This window comes from Agelaius tricolor, unplaced genomic scaffold (genome assembly GCF_023055355.1).
Source record: "Agelaius tricolor isolate 1412-34295 unplaced genomic scaffold, bAgeTri1.0.p SCAF_22, whole genome shotgun sequence".
In the NCBI taxonomy this organism is placed as follows: Eukaryota; Metazoa; Chordata; class Aves; order Passeriformes; family Icteridae; genus Agelaius; species Agelaius tricolor.
The window spans coordinates 6,586,788-6,614,585 of NW_027269282.1; the positions used below are offsets into that span (position 1 = coordinate 6,586,788).

Below are 27,798 nucleotides of genomic sequence, written 5' to 3' on the forward strand. Positions count from 1 at the left end.
CTGGAGGGGAGCTGATCAGAGCTCAGCTAAAACAGGAATGGGGCTGGCCCTGATGTAACCTTTAACGATGGAGATTTGGAGATAACATGAGTGCATCTCTTTCACACGTAATTCAAAGAAAACAGGGGAAGAAAAAGGACACAATCTTTAATGTGAATGCAATAATTTAGAGGTATTTACTTCCACCACAATAGTCCTATGATACTTGTTCTACACTCCCAGCAACCAAACAAGTTAAGCTGCCTTACTTCTTCTACAAAGAGATATGAAACATTTTTATATGATTGTTCTTTTCCTTGAAGGATTAAAATACAGCCTTTTATAAAGCCACCTTTGTGTAGAGAAATTGAAAGGAAATTTCTATGAAGAGCTAATCTTCTTTTTCTTTTCTGGTGATACATGGCTTCTCCACATTTTCTGAGAGTAGGAGAGTCATCTTTTTTTTCCTTTCCTCTTCCACACAAATGGACGTAACAGTAGTAAATATATCAATATAGGATGTCTGTACCAAATACAGAAAGTCTATGAAGTATATGAAAAAAAAATTTTAAAAATTAAGTCAAGAAAAATTCATGCATGTCATTAAAGGAGCCAAAAGAAAAAACAGATCACAAAGCATCTAATGTATTTGCAAAATTTCTCAGTATTTCCCACTTTATCAGAGACTTCTTATTTTTGTTTTTGTTCTTCATTCCATGCATTTACCTTCAACACAGAAGTTCCTTACCAGTTTCATTTGCAGACAGATAGAGAGAATACCAACTGCCATGCTCATCCTCTAAGGTTCACCGTGAATTGAGTGCTCAATTATCAGGTCACCCATGCAGATGCCCCAAACTGATTAACTTGATATTTCAGTATTAGACTACAAAGCTTAAGATGTTCATCTGCATTTACCCCTGTTTGCTATGTCATCATGCACAGTACATCATCTAAATAAATAACTTCTTAAAAAAAAAAAATCCCCACTAGAGCCATTCACATCATCCAGGTGCTGCTACAATGTGGTGGCTCTGGCATTCTCAAGTACAGATGTTCAGCATCATGCTCTGTAAAGACTTACAGGTGCAGGCAACCAGATCAAAACTGATCCCAAGAACATCTGGCCAAATGGATGCACTATGCTTTTACAAAGGCATCGTCACCATTTACAGTACCTGCCTTAATTTTTTGATAGAGTTCATTATGCAAGGCGGTGATAATAGCTGCAGAAGAATGAATATGTTTTCACTTAATAACATTTAACATTACAGCTTAAGCAAATTCTCTAAACCTCAGAAACTACTTCAAGTAAAGCATATTTTAAATAAATAGAAGATTAGGATGGAATTTCTTGTCCTGAGCAGACTCAGCAACAGTAAGGGATTTGACTTTCTCAGTACAACACTTTTTACACTGTCTACCTGCTCTGTCAATTGCAAGATTTTACAGTTGATTAGGATTTGGAACCAGGGCTCATAAAATATGGATTTCCTATGGATTTCTGTAATTTTCAATGGCTGTGCAAGACCAACAAAGTCCCTCAATGACAGCATTCTTTGTGCCTCTCTGCTGGTTTAACTGTACCCTTCTTCTTACAAGAGTTTCCTTCAAATGCATGCATTCTTTATTTCTCTACACTAAATATGCATCAAGACAAAACTAGTGAACAGGTTTAGTTCAAACTCACACAGACACAGATATTAATAGGTTATGACTAATTTTTCTTTCCTTTCTGGACATAAAGGCCAGAAGGGAGAATGAATTTTCAGCATGTAATCACTGAAGGTATGTTGGTACCAAAAAAATTTCTACAATACTACTCATGCAAACTCAGCCTTCATCAAGAGTAAGTTAAGTGGGAAGAACAAGAAAATAAAGTTGGAAGTCCAAAACATACTGAATTCAACACAAGCTTTCAGAGAATTCAGTGGATTTCACCCTACCATTTTCTAAATAAAATTTTTATGTAGATTCAAGCCTTTAGCCCACTTTTATAACAACGGCACTGACAGTACATTTGTGTCTACTCTGTAGAAAAAGACTTGAAGCCAAAATCTGCCTTGAGTTACATTTTGTAGAATCACCATGTAAATCTAAACAGAATTTAATACTGACCAAATTTACACAAGAGGATATTCATCTGATCCCAAGTTATTTGTATCCTACACAGTCTACAAAGCAAGAAGGAAAACACACCTGTATTTTAACATGGGCTGCTCCTATTTTGCCTTCCATATTTTTCTAATACATTGAATAGGATTTGGATTTTTAATCCTGAGGCTCTTGGAGTTCAACACTGGAAACTCAGAATTGTGTGCACTAAGCCAAATGCAAAAAGTCACTACACTGGCCTAAAAGATGAGTGAAATGGTCCCACAGTTTGCTGTTCTCAGACTCCAAGATTTTATTCCATAAAGGTTAGGACCAAAGAGACACTGCCCTCCTTAGGAACACTGATAACACATCTTTATGCTGCATCTTCTTGATACACAGATCTGCGAACAGGGAGAGGTGTTCAGTAGTAGTTAGGTAACTAAACCACTGTGCAAGACAAAGGGTAGAGGGTTTGCATTAACCCCCACTGAATCACAGAACTGAATTCCACTGTCCAACTACATCTACTCTGCCATGAGAGATGTGAGAGGTGCACAAACCAACGCCAAGGAAACCCAGGGGCATGGACTCTGCCTGCACCAGCTCTGCACAGTGCGCTCTGACTCCATCACCAGCTGAAAACTACCTCAGGTGCACCTGCACCACACAGCCACACACCCCACAGCAGACACAGCCCACAAATAAACACTGCCCTGAGGGAGAAGAAATGGAATTGGATGGTGTTTGTAGGTGCAAAGCAAACTCAGTAAAATCTGAAAGTAGACAGCTACTCCAGAATCAGGAGGACAGAGAGGACCTTGCAACTCAGATGTGACAACTCAGAGAGAAATGCTCTCAGGCAGCACACAGAATATATCCAATCCTGGGGTTTTGTAAGCATTTTCTCAACTATTCATGGGTAGTTGGTCAATATATATAAAAAAAGGAAGCAACCTAACTGATGTCTTTTTTTCCCTAAAAACATAAGTCATCATTCATGGAAAACTATTTCCTTTAAACCATTGCTTTAAAGTCAGATATTTTTCACCATTTTCACTTGCTTCATATTTACACTCTAATTTTTTGTTTCAGAAGGAAAACTTTCGGAAATACTGGAAGACCAATACTACAGACCCCAAAAGCTCATCTGAATCTAAAATAAAAAAAGTTAATTGTAAGCATTTCATTAAACAAAATAAAAAAATGTGAGAATTAACAAGCAACACTGAAACAAGTGATGCAAAATACAGCGTCAGTGCCCATGGTGGCAAGTGATAGCAGGAAAGCTGTGTGGCAGGAGTAGTAGCAAGCGCAGCAAATGACAGTAATGAGGAATCTTCTCAGTAAAGAAGATCATTATCAACACTATGAAAACACAACAGCAAACCTCTGCAGAGCGTGGCCTGCGCAGAACCAGACTCTTTGGATAAAAGAACTCAGATGAGGAATGCTGTCATGGAACACAAAAGGGAAAAATGAGTGAAAAGGAAAGCAGTTTCCCCAGTTCAGTGGTTAAGCTCTTTTTTTTAATCAAGTTTTCATCATCTGCTTGTGTTATAGTTTCTGTTACTTACTGACTGCTGCAGAATCATAACAGCCAGACAGTTGTAAATAAACACCAAACTATATATTTTTGTAACATGCATATGGTTGCTTTGTTTTCTGCTTGTTTTGTCTTTGCAAACTTCCACAAATATCCGTGGGGAAAAGATCTAAAGCAACCATTGCTTTTATGAACTCCCTCTCAGATCTTCACCAGCTCAAATGCTGATTAGTTTATGTCACAATTCAGTTACTGAGAGAAAACAGAACTTGCTGAAAACTTCTGAAGTTACTTCAGTGATAAAAGGGTTTTTGTTTTGTTTTGTTCTACAGGGAAAGGAAACCCAGCAAGCAAATAGGCAATGGCACTGGCTTTTTGCAGAACCACCAGAAAATCTAGGCCTGACCCTGAATAAAAAACTAAAATTCAATCAAAGTACATATCCCAGTTCAGTGCTCACATGCTCAAATAGCACATAGTACTCCCAGTTTTGTTTGTTTCTGTACCTACCTGTTTGCTACTGCCTTCATTTGGGTCAACAGGATGAAGCACGTGTCAAAGTCATCAAAGTGAACTCCAGCTGATATCAGAATAAGGTTCTGACTTTGCACCAGAGCAGACAATCTCTGATGTACCACAGAAACTAAAAATGGTGCATCTCAGTCAGCTTCAGTATGGTGCATTCATCAATGCCTTTTAAGGACCTATTAAACCTCTGCATAGGAGGTCTCCTCCAGGAGCATGGTGCTGCAGGACAGCTCTGCTGTCACACTGCTCAGATGCTCCCTCAATTTGCCTTCTTTAGCTCCATGTCCTCTTCCTGCAAGGACTCAGGCAATGCCTTGCAGGTGAGTGAATCCATTTACTTCCCTCACTTCAATTAAAATTAGCTGAGGGGGAAGAATACTGACAAAAAGGAAAATACTTGAAGAGGACCACAGCCATTTCCATGGGGAATGGAAACCAGCAAACTGATTTATGAGGTCAGCTGGAGAAGGCTAATAAGGGCCACAGTGTGGTCAGGAGTGCTTTGATAAAACTCCTGGGTCCAAGTGAAAGGGAGGTATTGTACTGCAACCAAGTACTGCAAGGCAAAAGCATTCTGACACTTAAGCATGGCCAAAATACTGTCTTACATTCAAACTGTTCAATGAGGAAGAAAATCCAGTCTGGCATCATTTTCCATTCTCTTACAAAAAGTCAGGACAGAGCAATGTGTGAATTCTGGATGGTTCCTGCCCTGACCACATGCCCATCTAGGGCCAGTTATGTTTTTGCCCACACTAACAAACTCTGCTCAACAGCAATTTACCTGCACATTACCTATGACCATAATAAATTCTCTATGAGAGATGTTTTACAGACCAGTGTACTGGAATAAATGCTAAAGGATGTGGCTTCCTGTGAATGAGACCCACACAGAATACAACCCACACGATGTCACAGGTATCTTCATACCAGTACCTCTTAGCTTCCTTAACTGAAAGACAATTTATTCATATACAATCTCTAATATCCATATCCTGGAAAATGAGCAAAATTCAAGGAACCAACTGAGACGTCAAAAACAGAAAATTGTCCAGAGGACAAACCAGTGAATAAGGGCTCAGAATTGCCTGGTTCATGCAAAAAGCCAGGCTCCAGCATTTATCAGTGCAGCATTATTGTCACCGAGGATTTCACCCAGAGAGTTTGTCTGCATATGCTGATGTAACTCCAAGGGTAACTGTGGCTCTTTTTGGCATTCAAATCAGGATCACTTTAGGTTGAGGCCTACTTGGATGGCAAAGAAAGAAGAGTTCATCTTGTCTAAATGCTGCAAATAACCACGCAGAACAGGGGAGAACTATAGAGCAATTACACAGATGTGCAAAACCACTAAAATATATGATAGCATTTGCCCTGTTCATATCTTCTCCTTAGTAGTCTCTCTCACAACAATTGAGATATGAAATGAAGTGTCTTAGATACTTGGCCACGTCTGTATGTCAGTAAATGACACTATCTTTAAGGCAGTGCACTGAGACAGGTATGTGAAGGTGGTAAGCCTAAAAATCAGAGCAATACCTCTGAAGTGCCTCCACTGTATATTCTGCCAGAGTTGTGACAGCTATGCGAAAAAAACATGGAAAAAGTCACTCTTTTAAAAACAACATTCAATTATTGTGTGTGCAAAAGGCATGGTGTGTCAGTGAGCCATGAATTCAGCTTACCCGGAGCTTCTCCTCAGACTTAGTGGATTGCTTACAGTCGGGATGCCAGACAGTGGAACCTGAGGGAGGACAAACACATCTTTACTCAGAGCAAAGCAGGTGATTTCTGCTCATTGCAAGCCAGTTATTAAAGAGAATCTCTTCATTGCATCAGATGCTGAATCTGTATGAACTATGAGAGTAATTCACATTAAAGTCTAGCTCATGGGAAATACAAGGGAAACAAAAAAAAAATTCAAATCCTTGGTGTACCTACAGCAGCTTTGCCCTGAGGCTGTCAAAGCACTTTGCACACATTCTTAATTAAAACTCAAGCAGCCTCAAGCAGCAACAGAGTCAGCAAGCACCAGCTGGAGGAACTGAAAGACAGAGGATTCCTCTGGCAGGTTGGAGGAACTGGGCCACAGTTACCTGATCTGTTCTCCCCTTATGTACTGCCCTGCATTTAAAAAGGAATTACTGATTGTAAGTCCATTGAGAAATAGGTGTCATACTCAGTTACTGTAAAGTACTACTCAGATCACATCTTCCCTCATGCAAGATGCAAAAGGAAAAGCAAAATTAAAAAATTAAGAGTGCAATAGCCAGGGCAGTGGGTGAGAGGCCAGGATGACAGGTGGTGCACAGCTGCACATGAGAGCCTGTCCCTGGATCCCAGCACACTGTACCTGCCATTGGCACACACAGCACTCCTACCCTGTGCTCTGCTGTGTGGCACTGGTGCTTCCACACTGCATATTCGAGCTTATATCCTACTAAAAAAGTCAAGTCCTCTGCTGTTTGTTTCCCAAAATATGAGATTCTTTCTCATGTTGTAAAGTAGGAATATCCTGCTGTCCTCAAGGACTGAGTGATGTCAGGGGCAAGAAGCATTTCCATCCCATTTCAGCTGTCCTCTGAAACAGAGTGGAAGCTGTGGTCACTGCTGGAAAGCTGCTGAAGGCATTGGCCAAGATGAAACAGAGCAGAGACTAACACTGATTTTTAACACTGTCTGCAGCTGCAACCAGATTCATCCTTCATTCCAGTCACCACAAAGCCAAACCAGAGCCCTGACTGTCTGCAGGGGGGAACATCACCTCTTCCCTCTGCCCACAGAGAAGCCAAACAGAGCCAAGCCCAGGTCTCCTGCTGGTGACTATTAGCTCAAAAGCTGCCAGAGGAAACCCCACCCTCAGAGGACAGGAGAAGGATGGGTCAGGGCCCCTGGAAACTTTCTTCTAACAAGCCCTTAGATGGCTTGGTGCAGAAGTAAAGAGCAGCAGGGATCATTTCACTGCCCAGCAGTGCACAGCACAGTCATCACCAGGAGAGGAGAGAATGCTGTGACTCTGGAGCAAGGTCTGAGGTGTCTGGCTGTGAGTCTAAGCTGAGGAAGAAGAAACTGTGCCTTTGGCAGAGGGAAACCATCAGACACCGAGAGCCTTCTCTGCAAACAAACAGCAGCCTCAGAGCCAGGACCCTGCAGAGCCTGCAGGATCAGGAGGGAGCTGTGCCCTGTCCAGGCAGGAGGAGGAGGAGAGTTCAGGTTATAAGGCTGTAAGTTCATGTTAAAAGAAGTGACCTGAGTAATACTCCTCTGAGTATGACACCTATTGCTCAAGGATGAACTAAGACTCAGATTTTAGTTCAAGTCTCAAATCCAGCTCTGAGCTTCCTTCCTGTGTGGGTCTGAGAAAAATGATCCCTATTCCTCACTGTCAGATTAATGGCAGGAGTTGATCTTAGGAGTCTTCCCATCCTTAACAATTCTGAGATTCTTTTCTGTTAAACTTTCCCTACCATCAATGAGAGAGCTGTCACTGCATTTTGGGCAGTATTTATAACAAACTGGCACAGTTTAGGGACACCCTGTGAGAATGCTGAAAGTGAACAAGAAATACAGGAATGGATACTGGATGTCATTTTCATGGTGAAACCTAGCTAAGGGTTGTGGGTTTTGTTCCATGAAATGGTAAGAGATTTGAAAGATGTGACAATTAAAAATCCAAATCAGTGGGTGCAGGCTTAAGAAGTTAAATGTACATATTTTTTGTGATCTTGAACTCTGAGCAACGTACATTTTGTAGATACTATTTGACCAAACTGTTTTGAAATGCTTGCAAGGGTGCAAATTCCCAAGCTGCATCACTCCTCTCTTTTACTGCTGGAAACAGTTCAGCAAATTGTGATTATTTCCATTCTTAACATATGTTTGTTTGCTTACCTGGCAAACGCCAACTAGCATGCTCATTTATTCAGCTTTAAACTTTGCACATACCATTATTCCAACATCAGCATCCCTCTAAGTAAAGGGCAATCCTAGCTCAGCCTTGTGGGGCAGCCCATAAAAGAATGTATTACCAGGAAGTCAATGGGAAAGAGACAGTTTCTGGTGCTGCTTCTTTTTCATTCTCATGTGTTGGAGCAGTGCCAAGCCCAGAGTGTTTCTGCCAGCATTATTCCAATCATCCTTAACACAGAAAGCCCCAGGACAGAGAGCTTGTTTGTCCATGTTCTCCTCTTGCCAGTTTCCCAACATTTCTCATACAAGTTCCTACCACGATCCTGCCAGGCTTCTCCATTATACAAAGCAATACCAAGACAGTGCTTTCCTATTTTAGGGAGAGGACAATTAGAAGTGAGATGGAAGCCACCTATTTTTGTGTATTTTATCAACAACGTGATTTTTGTTCTAGCTTTATTGTTGTGGTGTTGTATTTCTGTTTCAGAGAAATGCTTGGAATGCTGTTATTCTGCACCCTGGGGGCAGTGATTTGGATGGAGTCAGGATATGCATTTCAGCTGAGAGCTTTGCACAGGAAAGGCTTTTAGGTCCTCACACTTCCAAGCAGGCTGAATTCAGCAAGGAAAGCTTTGGCAGCACAGTCTGCAGCACACTCAGCAATTACAGTATTTAGCAGAAAACATCCTGTGAACAATAAAGCAATGCACTTTGAGGTGCTCCTCCCCTGAGCACCAGGAGCATTGATTCATAACCACAGAAAGAGAGGTACACTAAGGAGAGAACAGCAGATCAAGCTGCTGCCAGGTTTCTCTCCTCTCCCCTTTCCTACCACCTGAACTTGTCCAGGACAAACTCCAGCCTAGTTTAACTAAAAGTGATACCTTCTGTCTTATTTTGATCAGAAATTTGCACCAAAGCCTGCTCAATTAACCCGAAGTCCCAATCTCTGCTAGACTGGTGCAAGTGGCAGTTATTAATTAATGGAGGTGCTTGTTATTAATTAATGACAGCAAAGGATGACCTGATGCTCATTTTGAACTCTGCCTGTACTTTACCACACCATCATGTGAGGAAACTAAGATTTGCCAGATGCTGTAAGAGCTGCTTTCAAGTTAGTTTTTCCAGTTTGCCATCAGAAAGCAGCACCTCCCACCCAGCCCTCTTCTAGCCTCTCCTTGCTCCTGCCAAGCAGAGCAGCTTCACCATTTCACATCCTGCTCTGGGCACAGCTGGAATAAGATGACTGAGGTATGAGGTCAGGGAGAGATGAGAGAGAGGGACTGCAAGGAAGGACAAACTACAAAATAAAACAAGTTAGCTTCAAAGGAATGCCTCAACAATATTATCCTATTTTGGAACTCCTCCAGTAAGAACTTCTCAGGATTTCAAGAAATGGCTGTGACAACACTTTTGTATTTCTTTCACTATTCTTCCACATTCCTTTCAAGTACATCAAGTTTTCTAACCTAAGTGCAATATATAAAATCCCAACAGGTATCTGCCTTTTTCACTTTTATTTCTGGCTTACATAAATAGATATTATACATCCATCTACCAACAGCAATACTACATCAAGCAATAAAAATAACTTAATAGTGAGTATACCACCACCCTCTCAGAGAGCAGGTGGGATTCAGATCAAGGATACTTTTCAATCAAAGAAAAGAGAATATTCTTTTTTATGTGAAATGATCACGAAGAAACCAAGCTTGGCAATAACTGGGAGTGCAAGACTTTTAACAAGAAAGGGGAGATGAAAATAAACAGGCAAGAAAGAGGTGGCTATAGGAAGATATAAAATATAAAGTACATGGGAATAAAAAGAGAGATGTGACCAGATAAAAGGGAAGTAGGAAGGGAAGAAAATATAATTAAGAACTGGAGAAGAGACTGTCAATGTACATGAGGAATGAGGTCTGCATGGTTCAAAGGAAATTCACTGCAGCTTCTGGAAGATTTTCCCTTGCCTTTTACAGTTTGGAGTGTGGTCCAGAATAGCACAGAAACTGATGAGCAGAAATCAGGGGAAATCCCTTCACTTTGTCTGGTATCTCATACACCATTCTGGGGTTAAACTATCCATGAGATGTCAAATTCAGAGGCAGCCTAATAAATTTCATTTTTTATCAAGCACAGGCTGCCTCAGCAAGGGTGCAGAGCCCCTGCAAAGTCACAGTTATGGCCACCTAATAGAGCAGGAGGGTATCAAGTGAAAAAAGATGAGAACACTATTGAGGACAGGATGACTACATGGGGATTGTTTATAAATTCCTGAGGTCTGTGACAGAAAAATCACAATGTCCGATTTTCTTCTTTTGGAATGGAGACATCCTTACCTTGCAGATACATTTCTTCTCCTTCTGTGAACATTTGGTTGCATCTGCTGCATCGTGCACAGCTTGGATGATAATGCTTGTCACCTGCCTAAACAAAAACAAAAAGGGAACATGAGGGACAAATGCATTGCATTGCTCTCTGAGCACTCATCATTTTCTGGCTGACCATTGCCCTTTTTCTTCTAGTTCACCTGTTTTGCTACAACCCTGCCCTCGTGATGTGACAATAGCATTGAGAATGTGAGCTGGGCAATGTGGCTTCAGCCCTGAGGTCTGCCCTGTCCTCAGCAGAGGCCAGCAGTGGCTGCTTGGGGAAAAGTCTGTAAGAGAAAAGGCAGCACAGAACAGCCCTTCCTCTCCTCACCTTCCCATTAGACTAATCTGTGTCCTCCTGGCTAGGAGCTGCATCATAAGGTACCTGTTCTCCATGATTTGACAAACATCTTTTTAAATCATCTAACAGTCCAAGGCAGTGAATGTCGCACTGCAGTTCGTTTGTGTGAACCTGCTGCCTCCTCATTTGGCCAATTAATGAGTTTTCAACCATTTCATTCCCTGGCCTTCTTCCCTACACTGCTGCCATGGGTATTAGTAAAAAAAGAGCTTTCTAGAGCCACTTCTGGGACCATTAATTTAATTCCCAGATCCCCGAGTTCAGAAGCTGCACCAGCACAGAGAGCCTGAGTGAATTTGAACTCCTGCTGTAAAGGTCCTAAATACCCTAGATCCTGTTACCCAAATCCAAATCCACTGAGTCATTCAGTCTCTTAAATGCATTGATACCATTAATAGGCAAAGCTGATCAGATTTCAGGCCTATAAGGACAGGAAAAATCAAGGCATAAATATTAATGAGATTTCTTCTCTTCAGGAGATCAAAGCAATCAATACATTAGCTTCCTCACATCATAAACCAAGCACAAAATGTCCACACCAGGCTTTTAAATAGAAAAAATATTAAGGCTAGAAAATGACCCTTCATAGTGACAAGTAAAGAATTCTAAAAATCTTTGAATTTGTATCTGGCTTTCCAAACAAATTAACCCCAGGTCCTTTTTCACAAATATTCCTCATCCACTGAGATGCTATTTGCACAAAATAACTGTTTACTCCATAGCTGACTTGTAAAATGCCATCAAAACCATCTCTTACCTCATTGTACTTAAGACCATTAACATTACTAAACCCAACCTTTCATTTTGTCTATTGAGAAGAATAACAACATATTTTTGGTTCACATATGACATTCATCACACAGGGTTTATATATATATATATTAGATGATGAAGTACATGGATTAAAGTACCTGACAGCTACCAGAAAATCACCTCTACCACCCAGCTCTTCTATAGCTAAAGTTGCACCATTCAATTTTAATAACTCCCATCCAGGAACTTCAACAATACAAGGCCAGAGAAGAGGACTCAGTGTGCTGTTTAGTTATACATTTCACTGTTCAGCTGCAAAAAGTCTGCACTTCTCTTAATCAGAGCCTGCATTTACTGTTGATTCTTGCACTTCAGGGACAAAATCCACCAGAGAGTAATGGGATTTAGGTATTCTTAGTAAAGCAGATTTAGAGCTATCAGGCAAAACAGGGTCTCTACTAAAAGGGAAAATGAGAAGTCACTACAAAATCTGCTTACTCAAGGAAGAAAAGCTAATGAGGGAGAAAACATAGAAATGATGTTTGACTTGCAGCAACAAAGCTAATATTGAACCGAGAGAGGAAACACAGTTAATGCTTATTCTCTATCATTTTCATTACTGGCTGCCTTCTTCATTTCTGACTCTCCCTAGCAATTATTTAACCTCTGAGGTCTTCCACTAGTTTCATTCAAGACTGGAATTTTTAAGATAAAGAAATCCAGAATTCATCACATTATTGTGTGTAGACCTGTGGCCTCTCTGAAGTTTTGTTTTCCTGGGAAAACTTCTGATAAGCTACTGTCTAGGGAATAAAGTTCAAACCATGTACACCTGCCTCTTCCCAACATCCAGAGGGATCAATTTCGAGTTTATCGGGACTTCCCTGAGACTGAAACAACTGGCTAAATTTTACCCTGGTGTGAGTGATGATGAATGAACACCACGCCCCAGATAACACAACCCTGCAAGTCCAAGTGAGAACACACCCTGCACTGGAGAGGTTTTGGGGCAGTGACATACCAGAGCAGCTGCACTTGTTGTTAAACACTTCCAAAAGAGTTTCTTGAGTCTTCTGCCTCTGTAATGTTTCTACAGCTCATGAGTGGGATCCTTCCTACAGCAGGTATTTGCTGGAGAACATTCTGAATCTCAACTAATTCAGGACTCATCTTGCTATGCCTGACTTGCTGTGATCATCTGGGGAAATGGAGGCTAAAAATCAGTCATTTATAATGTATTAGGACAGACTTTTGCATCTACAAGTCAATGAAATATTCACACTTTCTAGACATCTGATTTTGCCCTAATAGGGCTACTAAACCCTCATTCAGTGTGTTCAGTGTGCAGCTTTCTGGGATCTTGTGCTGCTGTGCTGTGCTTGAAAAGGTTTGCACCTCAATCCTCCTGGCAGGACATGGAAACAGTGATGAAGTGCACATTTGCCCCAAACATTCTTCAGTCAAGGTGAGAGAGGGTTAAAGGCTCTCTCAGCTGTCCTGAGTGATAGAGGTGGCAGAACAGAGGCACTGGCTTACACACTGTGTGCACCCAGCTGAGACATCTCTACCAGTCTAAAAGGTAAACTAAAGGCTTGGGAGGTCCTTGAAGCACCAGTTGAACACCATTCTGTGAGCTCCTGTACAACCTTGTCACCCTGCTGATGCCCCAACGAGCACAGTGCTCATTTACTTTCACTTGATAAACTTTGCTTGTTTGGGGACCTCCTGAAGACAAAAATGTACAGTCACTCCTAGCTGTCAGGGAAGGCAGTGGTGGGTATTGCAAGAATTATTCCAACCCAGGAGCTGCAAATACACCTGCAGAGAAGCTGACACAACCTGTCCCAAAAATCCAGCTGAGAAAGGCCCTGCCCTGAGCATTAACCCTGGGCTAACAGCACTTCAAAAGCCAAGGATTGTATTTTCTGAGTCCAACCCCTCTGCCCCCACTTCCCACAAGACTGACTTTTATTCTCTGAGTGCTTGTAAAGCTCTAGGCTGATTAAATAAATGTTTTCCTCTTTGGTGAACGTGAGAGCTTAAGATTTCCTATTACTCATGCCTTCAGCTCTGTCCTTCCTTCCAGAACAACAGTGAACAAGAGCCAGAGAGAACAATAACAAGAATCACACTAGGAGAGCTCACATGCCAGTGGGTCTGCTAGAGGAAGAACTAATTACCAACAGACATGTTCTGCTGGCCAAAGGACACAATTAAGTGCATATTTGTTGTGTTACATTTGCACAGCTGCACTCTCCTTTCAGAGATAACTCAGTAGTCACTGACAGAGAACTATTAAACACGTAGAAAGCTTTACTTTTCTCTTTAAATACTACCAAAACTATTATGTAGTTGAAAGAGTATCTGAGAGTCTGAGAGTAAAAGCACTTCCCTCTTTTCCTTTTTTTTTTTTAGTTTTTATGAACAGTTTTTATAGGCCCATTTGAGAGACAAGCCTATCTAATACCTATTCCTGCTATGGCTCTGAGGAGAATGACTTGATTTCTTAACTCTCCTAAGGACTTTGCAGCAGCACAAAGAATAATTCAGACTCATCTTTTAAATCCCTTAAGGAGTGTCATGAATTGTAAAACAGGAACTGTGGCAGTAGCCCACCATTTTCCAGTGAAGCTTTATTTTAATTACTTGCAGAGGTCACAGAACCTTCAACCCTGTTTGATGTTCAGTGTAACATCAAATTCCATTGTTTCCTTCTCTGCAGGCTTCTGTGATCTCACGAGTGGCTGGAATAGCATAAACACCATGAAGACCAAAATTTGCTTCTAATAACATCCTGACCCAAACTGTCCACTCATTTTTCCCAGGCTCTTATCTGTTGAGCAAGTCACTACAAATATCTATGCTCAGAAAAAAAAAAAAGTGCAGTTTCTTTGCTTCCAAAGGATTTCAGAATCTACCATAAGTTTCTTTATTATTCCCAATGGAAGGAAAGTGTAATAATTTTTTTTTTAAATTAGTCCTTGTCTAATATGCATCTTTAACATTTGCACCTTCTAAAGCTGTTTTTTACACTCCTGTCACAACACCTCAATAGAAGCAGCTCTCAGCAGAGGCTCTGCCTCTGTTCAACCTGCAGGAGGAGGGAGCAGCAGGAAGCAGAGCTCACACTGGCAGTTCCCAAGCTGGGGGAGCTGCGACAGACAGGACTGGGGGAAAGTGGGAAATGGAGCGTGAGGCTGTGACTGTAAATCTGAATGACAACAGGCATGGGAGAGACATGGGAGACCCTCTGAGCCCACCACTGATTGCTGGGCTGCCTTGGGGGAGACAAAACCCCAGCTGCCCTGCTGGTATGAGCACTTGCACTGTTAATTCATGCCCAGTGGCTGATTTTATACAAAAAATACTTCCCAGCATTCCAACAGTGACTGACAATGTCATGCTAGTACATTCCTTAATGGATGGACCGTACTAAACTTTGTAACTTATTAATGTTAATTCTATCCACACACAATAGTGTCACACCCATCAGCTGCTGCTGACAGCAGTGCAATTATTCACTGCATGGAATACAGGTTTCCTTATAGCAGAGATGTGAGTAATCACTCAGGCTAAATCCCCAGCTGTGAAACTGCTCTACTGGCATGAAGAAACAGCTCTCGTGGCAGCTGAACACCACCTGCACTTGGTTTAGAAAGATCCTAGAAGTTACTTATGATTGCACTGTCAGCTCTTCTTTGAGTTCTCACTTTCCTGCAACACCCAAAGTTGAGCAAGCTGCACACACAGGTGAGATGTTCAGCTGTCAATTATGGTCTTTATGGAGCTCCTCATTCTGTCTTTACAGGGCAAATCCACCTATTGCTACACACAGCACCAAAGCTGAGAATTCATGTTACTTGCACAGTTAACAGCAGGTCAGTACAGAGAAGGAAATTCAACTAAACTAAGAAATGCACCCACAGGAGCCCAAAGTGGCTGGCTAGAACCTTGTGAGCAGTAAAAGGAGCAAAGCAGCTGCAAACACAGCTTTACTGCCTACTGCCAGGAGTGCAGCATCATCTCTGTTAGGATCTTATGTCAGATTTATGCACCAGAAACCTAATCCCATAACTGAATATGTAGTCAATCAGAAGCAATCCAGAAGAAATATATGCACTGTATTTTATATTTTGTTAAGTTTCACTTGTATCTAATAATTTGTATCTATAATACAAATCTGTGAATTCTCTGCTTTCATTACCTCTATTTTAGGTGCATATGAAGGCAAAATCCAGCACCTACCATTTAATTTTCTTTTAAACTCCATGTATTGCAAAGATTATTTTTTACTTCTGAACTACTCAGCAGCAGGTATCTGACACAAATCTTTTCTCTATTTCTCAACAATGCTGGAACAGCTCCAGTTTATAAGTACAGGTGTGGGCTTTCTATATCTTCTGTAATCTTAAGGCTCCACAAAGCATTAGATAAGTAAATATTCCTTTATCTTGCATTCATTTTGTCCAGCATGATTTTTGACATGAAAAGATACTTCAGAAACTGAAGGACCTGCTTCCAACCACATTCATATTGGATTTGTAATTAGAATTAACCAGCAGAGTTACTTTACAGTAACTCCACCATAGTGGAGTCAACCAGTTTGTAATTAGAATTAACCAGCAAAGCTACTTTACAGTAACTATAGTGCCAAGGCCTTTCCAAACAGCCTAATGCTGGAATGGCTGTAATTCTGACTCCAGCAGGCAGAAGCCCCCTGTGCTGACTGCAGGAGTGCAGTGCAGGAGTGCTGAGCTGCAGCGAGTGTCCCGTGTCTGCAGCACGGTGTGAAACCATTCCAGCCCCTCTGCTCCAGGCTGCTGAGAGCAGAGCAGAGCCCCTGGCCTGGTCCAGTGCCGAGTGCCAGCCCTGTGGCACAAGTGAAGGGACAGCAGGGAGCCCTGGGAATGGGTTTGGGGCCGGATACACACGATATCCAACCTTCCACAACACCGGGAATCTCCCGCTTCCCAAATCCTCCTCCAGTTCTCTCCCATTAGGGGATGACAGAGCCACTGAGTTAGCAGGAATTTGGAACTGAGCAGGGAGACACCACCCTGCTTCTCCTTTTAGTCCCAACTCCTTGTTGGTCCCTCAACCTTTTCCTCAAATAACAGAGCCTGATGTTGTGCAGGTCACATCCACTGCAGCTGCATTTGCAGTGCTGCAACAATAGCTCCCAAATGAAAGCAGCTTGAACTTAAAAGAACTTCCTCAGCCAGTAGAAATACAGCTGACTCCAACCTGCTGAAATTTAGCTAGAAAGCTAGTAACAAACCTCCTCTGTATCTTAAAAAACTCAACATTTATTATTTATTATTGTTTCATAAATCAGAAAGTTTTGCACCAGACAGCAGGTAACAAATATTGGACCTCATCCTAATATAAAATCTTTTTAGCATTTTCAAAAATTAGCATGCATCTCCAAAGATGATTTGATTGAATGCATGGACAAACAGAAATAGAGAGCAGTGTTAGATATGTATAGATAATTATACATGCATGTGGCATTTGGAAGGAACATACATATTCCTAGATCTTAAAGTAACCATAAAAGGAAAACCAAACAATTTTAAGATGTTCTGCTGTGGGTGCAAATCATAAGAACTGAGATAATATTAACTAAAGAGAAAAAACAAGGCAATGACTAAGTAATTAAATTAAATATAACTAGTTGGAAAGATAAATTTAGCAAAGAAATAACCAGGGACACTATGTTTAAAGACATTAAAAATCTTTATTACAGTACGATGTGAAAAAAACAAAAACAGATCAGGCAAAATTCCCTTGTTAGCTGTAGATGAAAAATGACATAAAAAAGGCAGGTGTATTCAGGATGTGTATCTTTAGGGTCTGAATTTGACAATGCCAATTTCCTGTTTGATACTGTTTCTTGAGCAAGATATTTTTTAACGTTTTTAATGAACCAAGATTTACAAATTATTCAAGACCTGAATAATTTGAACTCAAAGAGGCTTAAGGAAAATGTAGCAAGGCATTGCTGAGACAGATGGCCCTGACAGCAGGGGAGGCTCTGCTGAGCCAGATACCTCAGAGATCACTTCCTTCAACCCACAGCATGAGGTACCACTGGCCAAGGCAAGAGCACAAAACCTGCCCTGGTAAAGCTGCTGGTGACTCACAGGCAGGGCTTGTTTAAGCCATCTAAACCAACCAAGTGTGTTCTAACAGACTGATGGAAAATATCTGCAGATGGAGAAGGCAAGGCCCTGTGAGACTGAGCCATGGCTTGGGCAACAGCAAGGGACAGAGGAGTAGGGGAACATCATTAAAATCTCCCAGGAAAGGCTGTCACAGAGTACCTGACAGGACCTGCTCTTCTGATCATTTATACATGCACACAAAGAATATAAAGAAAAAGCAGAAAAATTATATAGCACTGGTGGGTGTGTCCACGTGGATTTGCAGAAGGGAATAAAGGAAAAAGAAAAAATTATATAGCACTGGTGGGTGTGTCCACGTGGATTTGCAGAAGGGAGTTCAGTGCAGAACCATCAGCACAAGGTGAGCCTTCAGCTGTGGTCCTGAAGGACTCAGAGTCAAATCAGTACTCAGATAAAGGCTTCAGAGGGCACCAGGTCACAATGACAGGTGATGAAAAGCAGAGGAAGGATGGAATAGCAGGAAAGAGCAAGAGCTTTTCAATCCCACTGAAAACTCTGTGGCATCAAAAAGCTGGAATTAGACAAATTTAACCTCAAAACAAGGTGAAGTTTCTAAAAAGCAAAGGTAATTTAAGCAGCATGAGGGAAAATTTTTGGCCTTGCAATTGTTCTTCAGTTTTCATAACTGGGTAATTTCTCAAAGGATAAGCTTCCATTTGGTTTCTAGGGAAAGGCTCTGATTTTGAAAAGAGAAGGTCAAGCAAGATGACTTTAGCAGTGCTTCTGACCTTAAAATCCATTCCAATGGGCATTTCAGAGAGTGAAGATTTTGCAAATGTATCAGGCAGCTCCTAGGGAGCACAGGTCACACTGGAAAAATTTCCAAGATAGTTAAATCAGTTCACTGAGACCTGTCTTGGCTAAACAGCAAAATCCCTTGGAGCCAGAAGGCAGCTTTGGCTGATCTGACCTGTGGCTCACTGAGACAGGTCCAGGGCAAGGCCAGGGGAAGTTCTGGGGCTGGGTGAGCTGCATCAGCCCCAAAATTGCTGCTGACCCTGAGAGCTCAGCACTGTGGCAGGGCTCTGTGCCCTGGGGAAGGCTGGGAGAACAGCTCCAGGAAACATTCATGTTAAACTGTTCAATGGGCAAGTTCAAACCACCTCTGACTGGTGAAGAAAGCGAGAGCTTGGGAGTTTAAGCAACTCACCCAGGACCAAAATTAATGCTTCCAGCAGAGCCAAGCAGAGAAAAATTCTCAGAAAACCAGCCTGGGATAGCACTAGACCTAAGTACCTGTAGCCAATTTTCTTGTTCATCTCCCACAGAATTGCCTTTCCAGCTGTCTGTCAGAACCATGCAAGCTTTGGCATGTGATTCAGCAGAGCCTGGGCTCCACTCTGGTATCTGCATTCACTTCACAGGGAGTGTCCCAAAAACAACAGAGAAACAAGAGTTGCAAGGGCCAAAGAAGGGGAGTAATGCATGAGGTCAGACTCAGTACATCCACAGAAAACAACCAGAGAATATAAAACAAAAGTAGCCTGTAAGAAACAAAGCAACATGCAATTTATGGCAGTTTGTACCACAGAGACTGATGGACTGTTCTGACAGGGAAACATCTTGTGTGGGAATTAAGCAGGGAATATTTTTTTCTGTTAGTGACTAGAGCCTGCTCTTGTAGGAAACTGATCCTATTGCAACCAGTCTGATCTGATAATGCTTTAAAAAGTCTAAAGAATGGGGTTTTATCCTTGATTAACTGCAATGCTATCTACTACCTTTTACAGCAAGAGGTACAACAAACAGCAGATGACAACCTAGGGAAAGGACAAATTTACTTCTAATATTTTTCTTCTCAGACACTCCACAATCATTCATATCAGTTATGAGCCTGTATTTGACTACATCCAGACATTTCTCAGGAATCCTTGTTTTGTAATTCTGGCCAAAGTGACAATGTTACACTAAATTTAACATGGAAATAAGAAAGGACATCAGGGTAACCAGTGGATAGTTAATGCAGAGAAATAGTTGACTCTTTTTCAAAAAGGATAACTTTGAATAAATGTCAGACCACCAACATGTACTGTGCTACAAGCAGAGCCTTTTCTTTTTGGCACAAGTCCTCTTTTTTTCTATTTGTCAGTCTTCTAATTGCTGATATACATGATTTCCAATTACAGCTGCAAAACTATACAAGTACATTTTTGAATCCTTGCTGGCAGGAATATCCAGAGTATGCATGTTGGAGCCAAGACACAGTAGGGAATTTATTCCCTATCTTGTTTACTTCAGCTTCACTTAAAAATCAAGATTTCTATTTACCACAGAAAAACTATTCCCACATATTACTGTAGTGATGAACAGGAAAAAGCTGATGGACATAAAGCAGAAAGGGATATCTAACAACATTTGCTGCCATTTGATTTTCCATTGACTACAGCATCTCCATGATTTTGCCTCAACAGCAGTAGTTCAAGCATGATGGTGAGATAAATCTGCTTAAAGTTTCTTACTGACTCAGTTTTCTCTCTCTTCACTCCTAGGAAAAAAGTTTCCAACCAAGATGCAACTGCTTTACAGAACTCTAAGCAACAGCAAATCCATCTTTATGCATAACAAATCTCTCTCTCCAAATCCTACATGTAAAAGTCAATTTCTTAATATTTTAACTTATACTTAAAGGATTTATAAGAGTTATTTCCTTGATCTCTGCAGACGACAAAAAATCCCAAACCAGTTTTACAGACAGTTTAAATGCCAGGGTATCTGCACTGCTGGTGTTGAAACGATGCATCTCTTAATGTGTGCTATTTTCCCTCTTAAAAAGAAAAAGGCTTTTTATAAAAGTCACACATCCCAGATATCTATCCAAAGAGCTTTTAAACCTGTATGATCTTCTAATGTAGCATAAGCATATAATTAACATCTACCTATCTTGTACTTCAGGTGGTCATTTCAAACATTTGATCACCCATAAAATATTCCCATTTCTTCATCTGTAAAACCACCTGCTCAATAAAAAACAGGTGTTTAAAGCTGTGGACTTCAAAGTCCTGAGAGATTCCAAACATATCTTTTGGGTTAGTATTTGTTTTTCCTTAACTGTTTTTTTCCCCTTGGGGAGAACACCCTGACAAAGCAGACAGGAGAGAGGGGTGGCTGAGTCCTCATGAAGTGAGTGCTGAGCACAGTACCAGGATGGAGCCTCCTACCAGCTACAGGTGACAGCTACAGACTTGCCCCAACAGGCTCTTCTCCACTTCTCAGATTTCAAACACGTTATTGCTGCATTCTTCCCAACAATTATTTTTTATGGGAGATAGGTATAAGTTCTACCCCAGTCTTCTAGAAGTCAGTTGTAAACTTCTCACTGATAGGAAGGCTTAAATCAGGAATTATATATGAAACATCAGAATCCTGCAAAAAATATTTCACCACTTAATCCATTTTTGATTGTGATCTCAGTCCAGGAGAAACAAAAAAGTGACTTTAGGAATTTCACATTGCTGCAGAGGGCACAGCCACATTGCCCTGCACCACATCCCAGCTGCCAGTGGGGCTGGGACACTGCAGGAACCTCTGCTTCAGTCTGAACACTTTGTGCAGGGATCATGATTAGTTTTATATCTCTTATGGGTGATTTTGGCAGGTAGGACCAGCACAATGCAAAGGTTTAAAAGATGGGCAGAAGAAGCAATGGGGGCCACAAAAGAAAAACATTATGTTTTCCCTAAAGGGGTCTGCTCCCAAAAAACAAGGTGTGTTCTGCAGTGCAATCAAGCAACTGAACCCTTAATACAGTTAGCTAACACAAATAATACACTCAGCCAGGTAAGGTGATCTTCTGCTAAAAGCAGAATGTGTTAGATATGAAAAAGCTACTTATTTTGTCTGTTCCATGTTACTGGAATAGCAGCAGTGGCTATTTGTCACAAAGGCTGTTGGTGGTGGCAAGAAACTTTGTGCTCATATAAATGCCTCTACTGAAATGTAATTTTAAAGAATTGTGATCAGTCTGCTGAAGTTTTTTAGTAATATTTAGTACAAGAAACACACCAGAGAATATTTAACTAAACCAACAAGGTAGATGCTAAAGATGCTTTGCCAGGATATATAGATCCTAATCAGCAACACTGTACTCACAAAAACAATTTATAAAGATAAGCCATAATTTTATAAGCACCTGAGAGATTTCACAAATCCCTTTGTGGCAATAAGGAAGCTTTAATTGGTTATTTTTTCAAATTACTTGTTACAACCTGCTCTTATTATTCACCATCTTTACATCCTCTTAACAATCCTCCCCTTCCTATTGATGTTCAAATTGACTGAAGGATGGTTTCCAAACCACTGCTGGGAAGTTAATGCCTTGTGATTATGCTGCCATGGCAACTGAACTTCTGTTAGGGCTCTGTCAACTTCAGATACTTCTAAATCAAGTCCTTCCCAACTACAGATACCCCTCCTGCCAAATTCAATCTTTTGATGGGGGGGAACCACTAAAATCCTGTTAGAAAGATTTTTACATCAAGTAATTTATATAATTTTTCTGCAGGTATATTTATTCTAGATTTATTTATCTTGTGCCTGGTGTGGTGTTCTCAGTATTACAGCAGAGTATTTGTTTTTCATCAGGGAAGGGTAGTCTAAATTAAGTTAAATCTATGTAGCTACACAGCTACATAGGCAACCTGTTTGAATAATTTATCCATATTTTGAGTTACTATTACATTTTTCATTTCCCTGCTTTTATCCAAACAAATTCCACATTAAGAAAAAATAAATCAGTGCTCCACATTAACTGATAAAACACATTTCTCAGCAAAAACACAGGGAAACTAGAAACAAATGCTAATCTTATTTCTATGCAAAAAAAAATCTCCTAAGCGATTGAAAGAGCCAAGAAACTCTATCAAGAATTATTTAAGGTAGAGAATGGCATTGTTCCATACACAGCTATCAGCTGCAGTCAGAAACAGCTCAAGCTCTGTGCCATTCTCCTCTCTTCCTGTAAAACACGTGTAGCTGCCCTCTCCTTATCTAAACCTTTAAAACAAAATTCCTTCTGCTGCACAGGGACAAAAGTGCAAGCACCCATTCTGATCCCCCCGGCAAACCCTGCAGCCCCATCCCAAAGCTGCCCCCAGCACGGCCATGGCCCTTCCCGGCTCAGCTCTGCTCTCACAGCCTGGGCTTTGTTTACCTTCTCAGAGAGGCTTTTCAGTCCAGCTCCATTCCCTCCTCACTCTGCTGGGGCTCAGGCAGGAGCAGAGCAGTGCCTGGTTCTGCTGAGCCTGGAGCTGCACCCAGCCCGGAGCTGCACTCCTCCTCCTCCTCCTCCTCCTCCTCCTCCTCCTGCTGCTGCTGCACACACCCACCAAAGCCAGCACATCACATCCCTGCACATCAAACCCACCGGGCTGCAGCTCGGCCATCCCACCCTGGTGGAAAAGGAAAAGGAAAAAAAGGAAAAGGGAAAGGGAAAAAAGGAAAAGGAAAAGGAAAAGGAAAAGGAAAAGGAAAAGGAAAAGGAAAAGGACAGCAGGCCAGGCAGGGGCAGGACCCTTCCTCACCACTCCTGTGTGTCACTGTTTGGTGGCCACACAATTCACATTTTTCCCTTGGGGAGAGGCATTTGCTGACCATGAACTCAGCGCTCTCCTCCTCTGGAAGTTATTAAATATTACTTCCACAGCTTCAGAAGAATTTTTACAGAATTTATGCAGCCTCCTGGGTGTTGTTCTAATTCTGTTACAAACACGGAGTTTCACTGAGATTGTGTTCCAGCCCCATTCAGACTGATGCAGCCCGAGTGCTGGGGCCACTTCCCACTGGCACCTGTATGCCTTGGTCCTGTTTGCACATTTTGGAGCGAGACCATGCTGCAGGCACACTCCAGGAACACTGGATGAGTTTTCAATCTGACCCTGTCTGATCTCTCCCAGGTATTTTCCACAATCAAAAAGATCCTGTGCTCTGCTGTACACACCTGACTAAGAGAGCAAATGAGCACAGCATGTGCTTCTGCTTTTGCCAGCATTTACCTGGGATGTTCAAGCAACGCTCACATTTTCTCCTTTATTCTAAAGGCAGTAAAATTAAACACAAACAAAGCAAATCACAGAACTAACAAATCACACACTGAACTCTGCTGTTGCCTCTCATACACTCTGTGGCCTTTTCCCCTGGATTATTTTGGTGTCTGTAGATGACAGCAGTGACTGCTTGAGAGCAAAGACTCTCCCAAGCCTGTAAGACACCTAAAGCAGAAGATATCTAATGCTATAAAAGCAGAATGGTAGTATATTCTTCAGATATATTATTTTTCCACAGCTTTAATACACCACCAAACCTGTTTGGATCCATCCAAAATGGCACATCAGTCTCTGTTTGGTTCATCAATTACTTCATTTATAAAAGTGTTTGAACTTTTACTTCACATCAACCTGTATTATCAGTACAGGTTGCATCATTAAAATCCAGTAAATTAAATATTTTATGATACTTGTTTACCTTTTATTTGTTATTTCTGTGTAACTCCACAAATTGTTGTTATGCATTATTGTTATGAAAACAGCCTTGCTAAATACTTTATTTGGCAGAAGAACATATGCTACTTTTTCATTTAACATTTCAGAATAGAATTGAAATAAATCCCAGTTTATGAGATTCTCTACATGGCTCCTCAATCTAGAAAGTGTTTTAAGAACACAAGACTGTACTGAAGTACCTGACAAACTTTGTCCATGGATCTCTGCAGAGAAGGGTGATGTTTTCACATGAGCTATGAGCCCAAGTCTCCCCAGAATAGATGACTTAAACATGCACTCTGCTGAGTGTCTCTGAAAGTCAATCAGCTGAAGCATCTGAATGCTAAAACTCACATGAGCAGAGCTGCTGACATGGGTGAGTGTTTGCAGGAGGCAACACTTCAACAGCATAGACAGGCATTGTTCAAATGCCATTTACAGTTTGTATGGGAACCAGCAAGGTTGTTCTGTGACTGTATTTATTTGTTTATTTATTTAGCATTTAGAACAGACTCATTCACGTCTAAAGATTCAGTGGAAACTTCTATGAATCCCTCACAGCACAGGTTTCTAAATCTAGCTCTGAAAACAACCTCTGAAGAAACTTACAGGCTCTTCTGGGTCACATTCTTTGCCTCTTAAATACAGATACAATTTTCTTAGACAAATGTAGCAGCTTTCAAAGTTTGTTTGGTTTTCCCCTTGCATAATTATTATTTCCTTCCAACTTCAGAAGTCAGGTGTATCAGAATTGACACCTTTCAGAATTAGTTACAGCATAGATGAGACATCTTAAAATTCTGGCAATTTAAGTAACAGTATTTACAAGTACTAAACTTTATTCATGTTAAGTACCACATCTTAAATGACTACTCCTCTTTAAAATCAGCAGCAGCTCAGCATAAATTACAGTATCACAAACATATTTAGAACTTGATCTGACCTTGCAGTCCGAAATCAAGGGAACCTTCTGGTGGCCTGGACTCTTTTCAGGTCCATCTGTGAAAATGGCACAGTGCCACTGCTTACAAGGTGGGGTGCAAGATTCAACAGTGCACAGGAAGCAAACCCAGGGCAGGCAGCAGCCCCTGGAGCAGGAACTAGAGCTATGCACAGCCAGGAGAAATCACACAATAGCTTTTTTTTTTTTTTTTTTTTTTTTTTTTGCCAATTAATATTAAGCAAAAAGCATTATAAAAATAAATGTGTGGAGTAGCAAGATGGTTAAGGCACTTGAGAGCAGATATGTACATCTCTAGATCATGAGATCAAATCCTGCTCGTATCAGTTACAGCTGGAAAAGGTGAAAATTGCAAAAACTCAGTCTTATCCTCGGTCTTTTCATACAATTTCATGCAAAATATTCACCTTTTTCTGCCCCCATCTCTTCTTTTGCAGAGCTAAGAGAATACTGCTCACAAGTGTTGCAAGACATTTTAGATAAGCAAAGATGGAATACATGGATGATCCACCATTCTCTGAGGTCAGCTGGAAGCTTCTCAATGATTTAACATTTAATATTTTGAATTAAGCCCTGAAGTAGCAGTTATGCTGTGTATGAAAAACACATTAGACAAAAATCATTTAGGTTGACATCTTTCAAGTGGCTAAATACATGGTCAAGTTTACTCAGATTTGTGGAGTTGCACAGAAATTTTCAGGTTTAGGATTAGACAGGCATCTTTCAAGAGGCAAACCCTGAAGCTCTGAAAACCATTGCTCAGTGGGAAGTCTGTGCAGAACTCCTCACTCTCCCTATGCTGTTACTGCCTGCAAAAATGGTTTTTACCAGAGTTAATGGGAAAAGAGTAATTTTTCATAACTAAAGATTCCTTTCTGCTAGAGGAATCCAAGGAAGAGCACTGATCTCTGTTGCCTTGACAACATTTCCTGAAACACTGAAGCATTAAAGTATTCATTATGCTCAAGAAAGTTGCAATATCTATTTCATATTGGACATTTACCCCATTTATTGTGTTGGCATGCACTCATCTATCATCTGTGAGTATTTGGCACAGAAAGCAATGTGCCAAATAATACATCACAAATATCTGAGCTGACTTAAATGCACATGGTATTTTTCCTGCATATTTCCATGGCTACTGAAAATTGTTACACCTATGACCTAGAAAAAACGAGCATTCTTCCATGATTTGAGGATATTAGCAAAATAAGTCCTGTCTTTCTCCTAATGCATTTCCTAACTGAGTAATGGGATCATCTCTACAGAGTGGCTGGAGGGAGCCTGGCCTTGAATCTCAGTCTGAGCCCAAACCTTGGCTTTTCTGATGGGTGCTGTTGAGGGGCACAGCAGAGCTGCTGCTGAGATGAAGGAGTGGCTGTCTGTCTTGCTGGCTGTTCACTGCAGGAGACTGAAAAATCTGACTTTCTCAGAGGTGCTAAAGCCATACTGAGGGACAAAACAAGGAGGAGTTGCAAGTCTGAAATGCTGCTAAGAATCTCAACTCCTCAAAATAAATAAATAAGTGAAATAGGTTTTTACAGGTAAAATAGACAGCACCAGCCTCTGTGAACCCAAACCTAACTTTCATGCTTTCATCTCCCTTCAGTATTTCTACAGGACTGCCCTGGATGTAATAAGCAGAAAATAAAGCAGCACCAAAAGGGCTTGCTGCTAATAATTTCTGATCCATTAGAGGGAAGTTTTTGTGCAGAATGTACCATATAATTCCCTTCAACCACTTCTAATAATTTCTTTGGATGAAGATGATGAGACAGCAGATTCTGCTTCTGACATAATGAATTCTTTTATTGACAAATGAAATACACTGATCACTATGTTTACTACAGGACATTTGCTACAATCATTTTTATTAACAATTGCAAAATATGAAGTGTTTTGGGGTTTTTTTCTGACTGCATGTTAGTAGGCATAATTTGGGCTGGGCAGACATAACCTCTACCTAGACAATTCCTGTAAGGGTGCTACTTCACACCAAAATTATGGTTTCCTTCTCAAGGGGGAAACAGCAGAACAAGAGACAACCCATATGATATAAATCATCAAAAACACCCACATTTCCCAAAGAAAACAAAGAGAGAAGACAGTAATCCTCCTCTGAGAATCTCAAGCTTCATCTAAATTAAAACTTCAAGTGAACTGAAAGGTTGTGGGTGATTTCAAGTACAGGATAAGGAGATTGTTAATTGTCCTGCCTCAAACAGGCCTGCAGCCCTCTGTGAGCTGTGGCTTCCTGTGCTGTGAATTATCTCCCGTGGCTGCTTCCGATCTCATCTCCATCATTAGCAGAGGATTTGTGTCATGCCCTGACCCCATCCTTTACATGACCTCTCCTGCCCAAGGGGACACACACACGTTGCTGACACATGATTTTCCCATGCTAGCTTTTGACTTACGAGTTCCTTGAGCCATATTTCGAGGCAGTATTTAGTGCTGCCCCTTTGGAACCGTGCGTGTCTGACGGGGAGGAGCCACCAAGCAAGCCCACAGTTGTGATAACTGCTCTGATTGTTCAACAGTAGCTGCTCACCCGCATCTTCCAAACTTAAAAAGACACAGAGTGTCTGAATATCTGTCCTGAATGTGCATTCCCAGATGATACTTGGAGAACTT

The 27,798-nt window shown here is 41.1% G+C and overlaps 1 protein-coding gene across 6 annotated transcripts in view; it reads right to left on the reverse strand.

The window, feature by feature from the left end:
* The window catches only part of ABLIM1 (actin binding LIM protein 1), a 190,758-nt gene that overhangs the window by 40,952 nt on the left and 122,008 nt on the right, over positions 1–27,798 (reverse strand). For all 6 annotated transcript variants that reach the window (XM_071446245.1, XM_071446240.1, XM_071446242.1 and 3 more), the window contains exons 7-9: positions 10,396–10,483; positions 5,833–5,891; positions 3,464–3,526 (exon numbers count right to left, since the gene is read on the reverse strand). In XM_071446245.1, the coding sequence (XP_071302346.1) occupies positions 3,464–3,526; positions 5,833–5,891; positions 10,396–10,483 (210 nt within the window). The remainder of the gene's footprint in view (positions 1–3,463; positions 3,527–5,832; positions 5,892–10,395; positions 10,484–27,798) is intronic.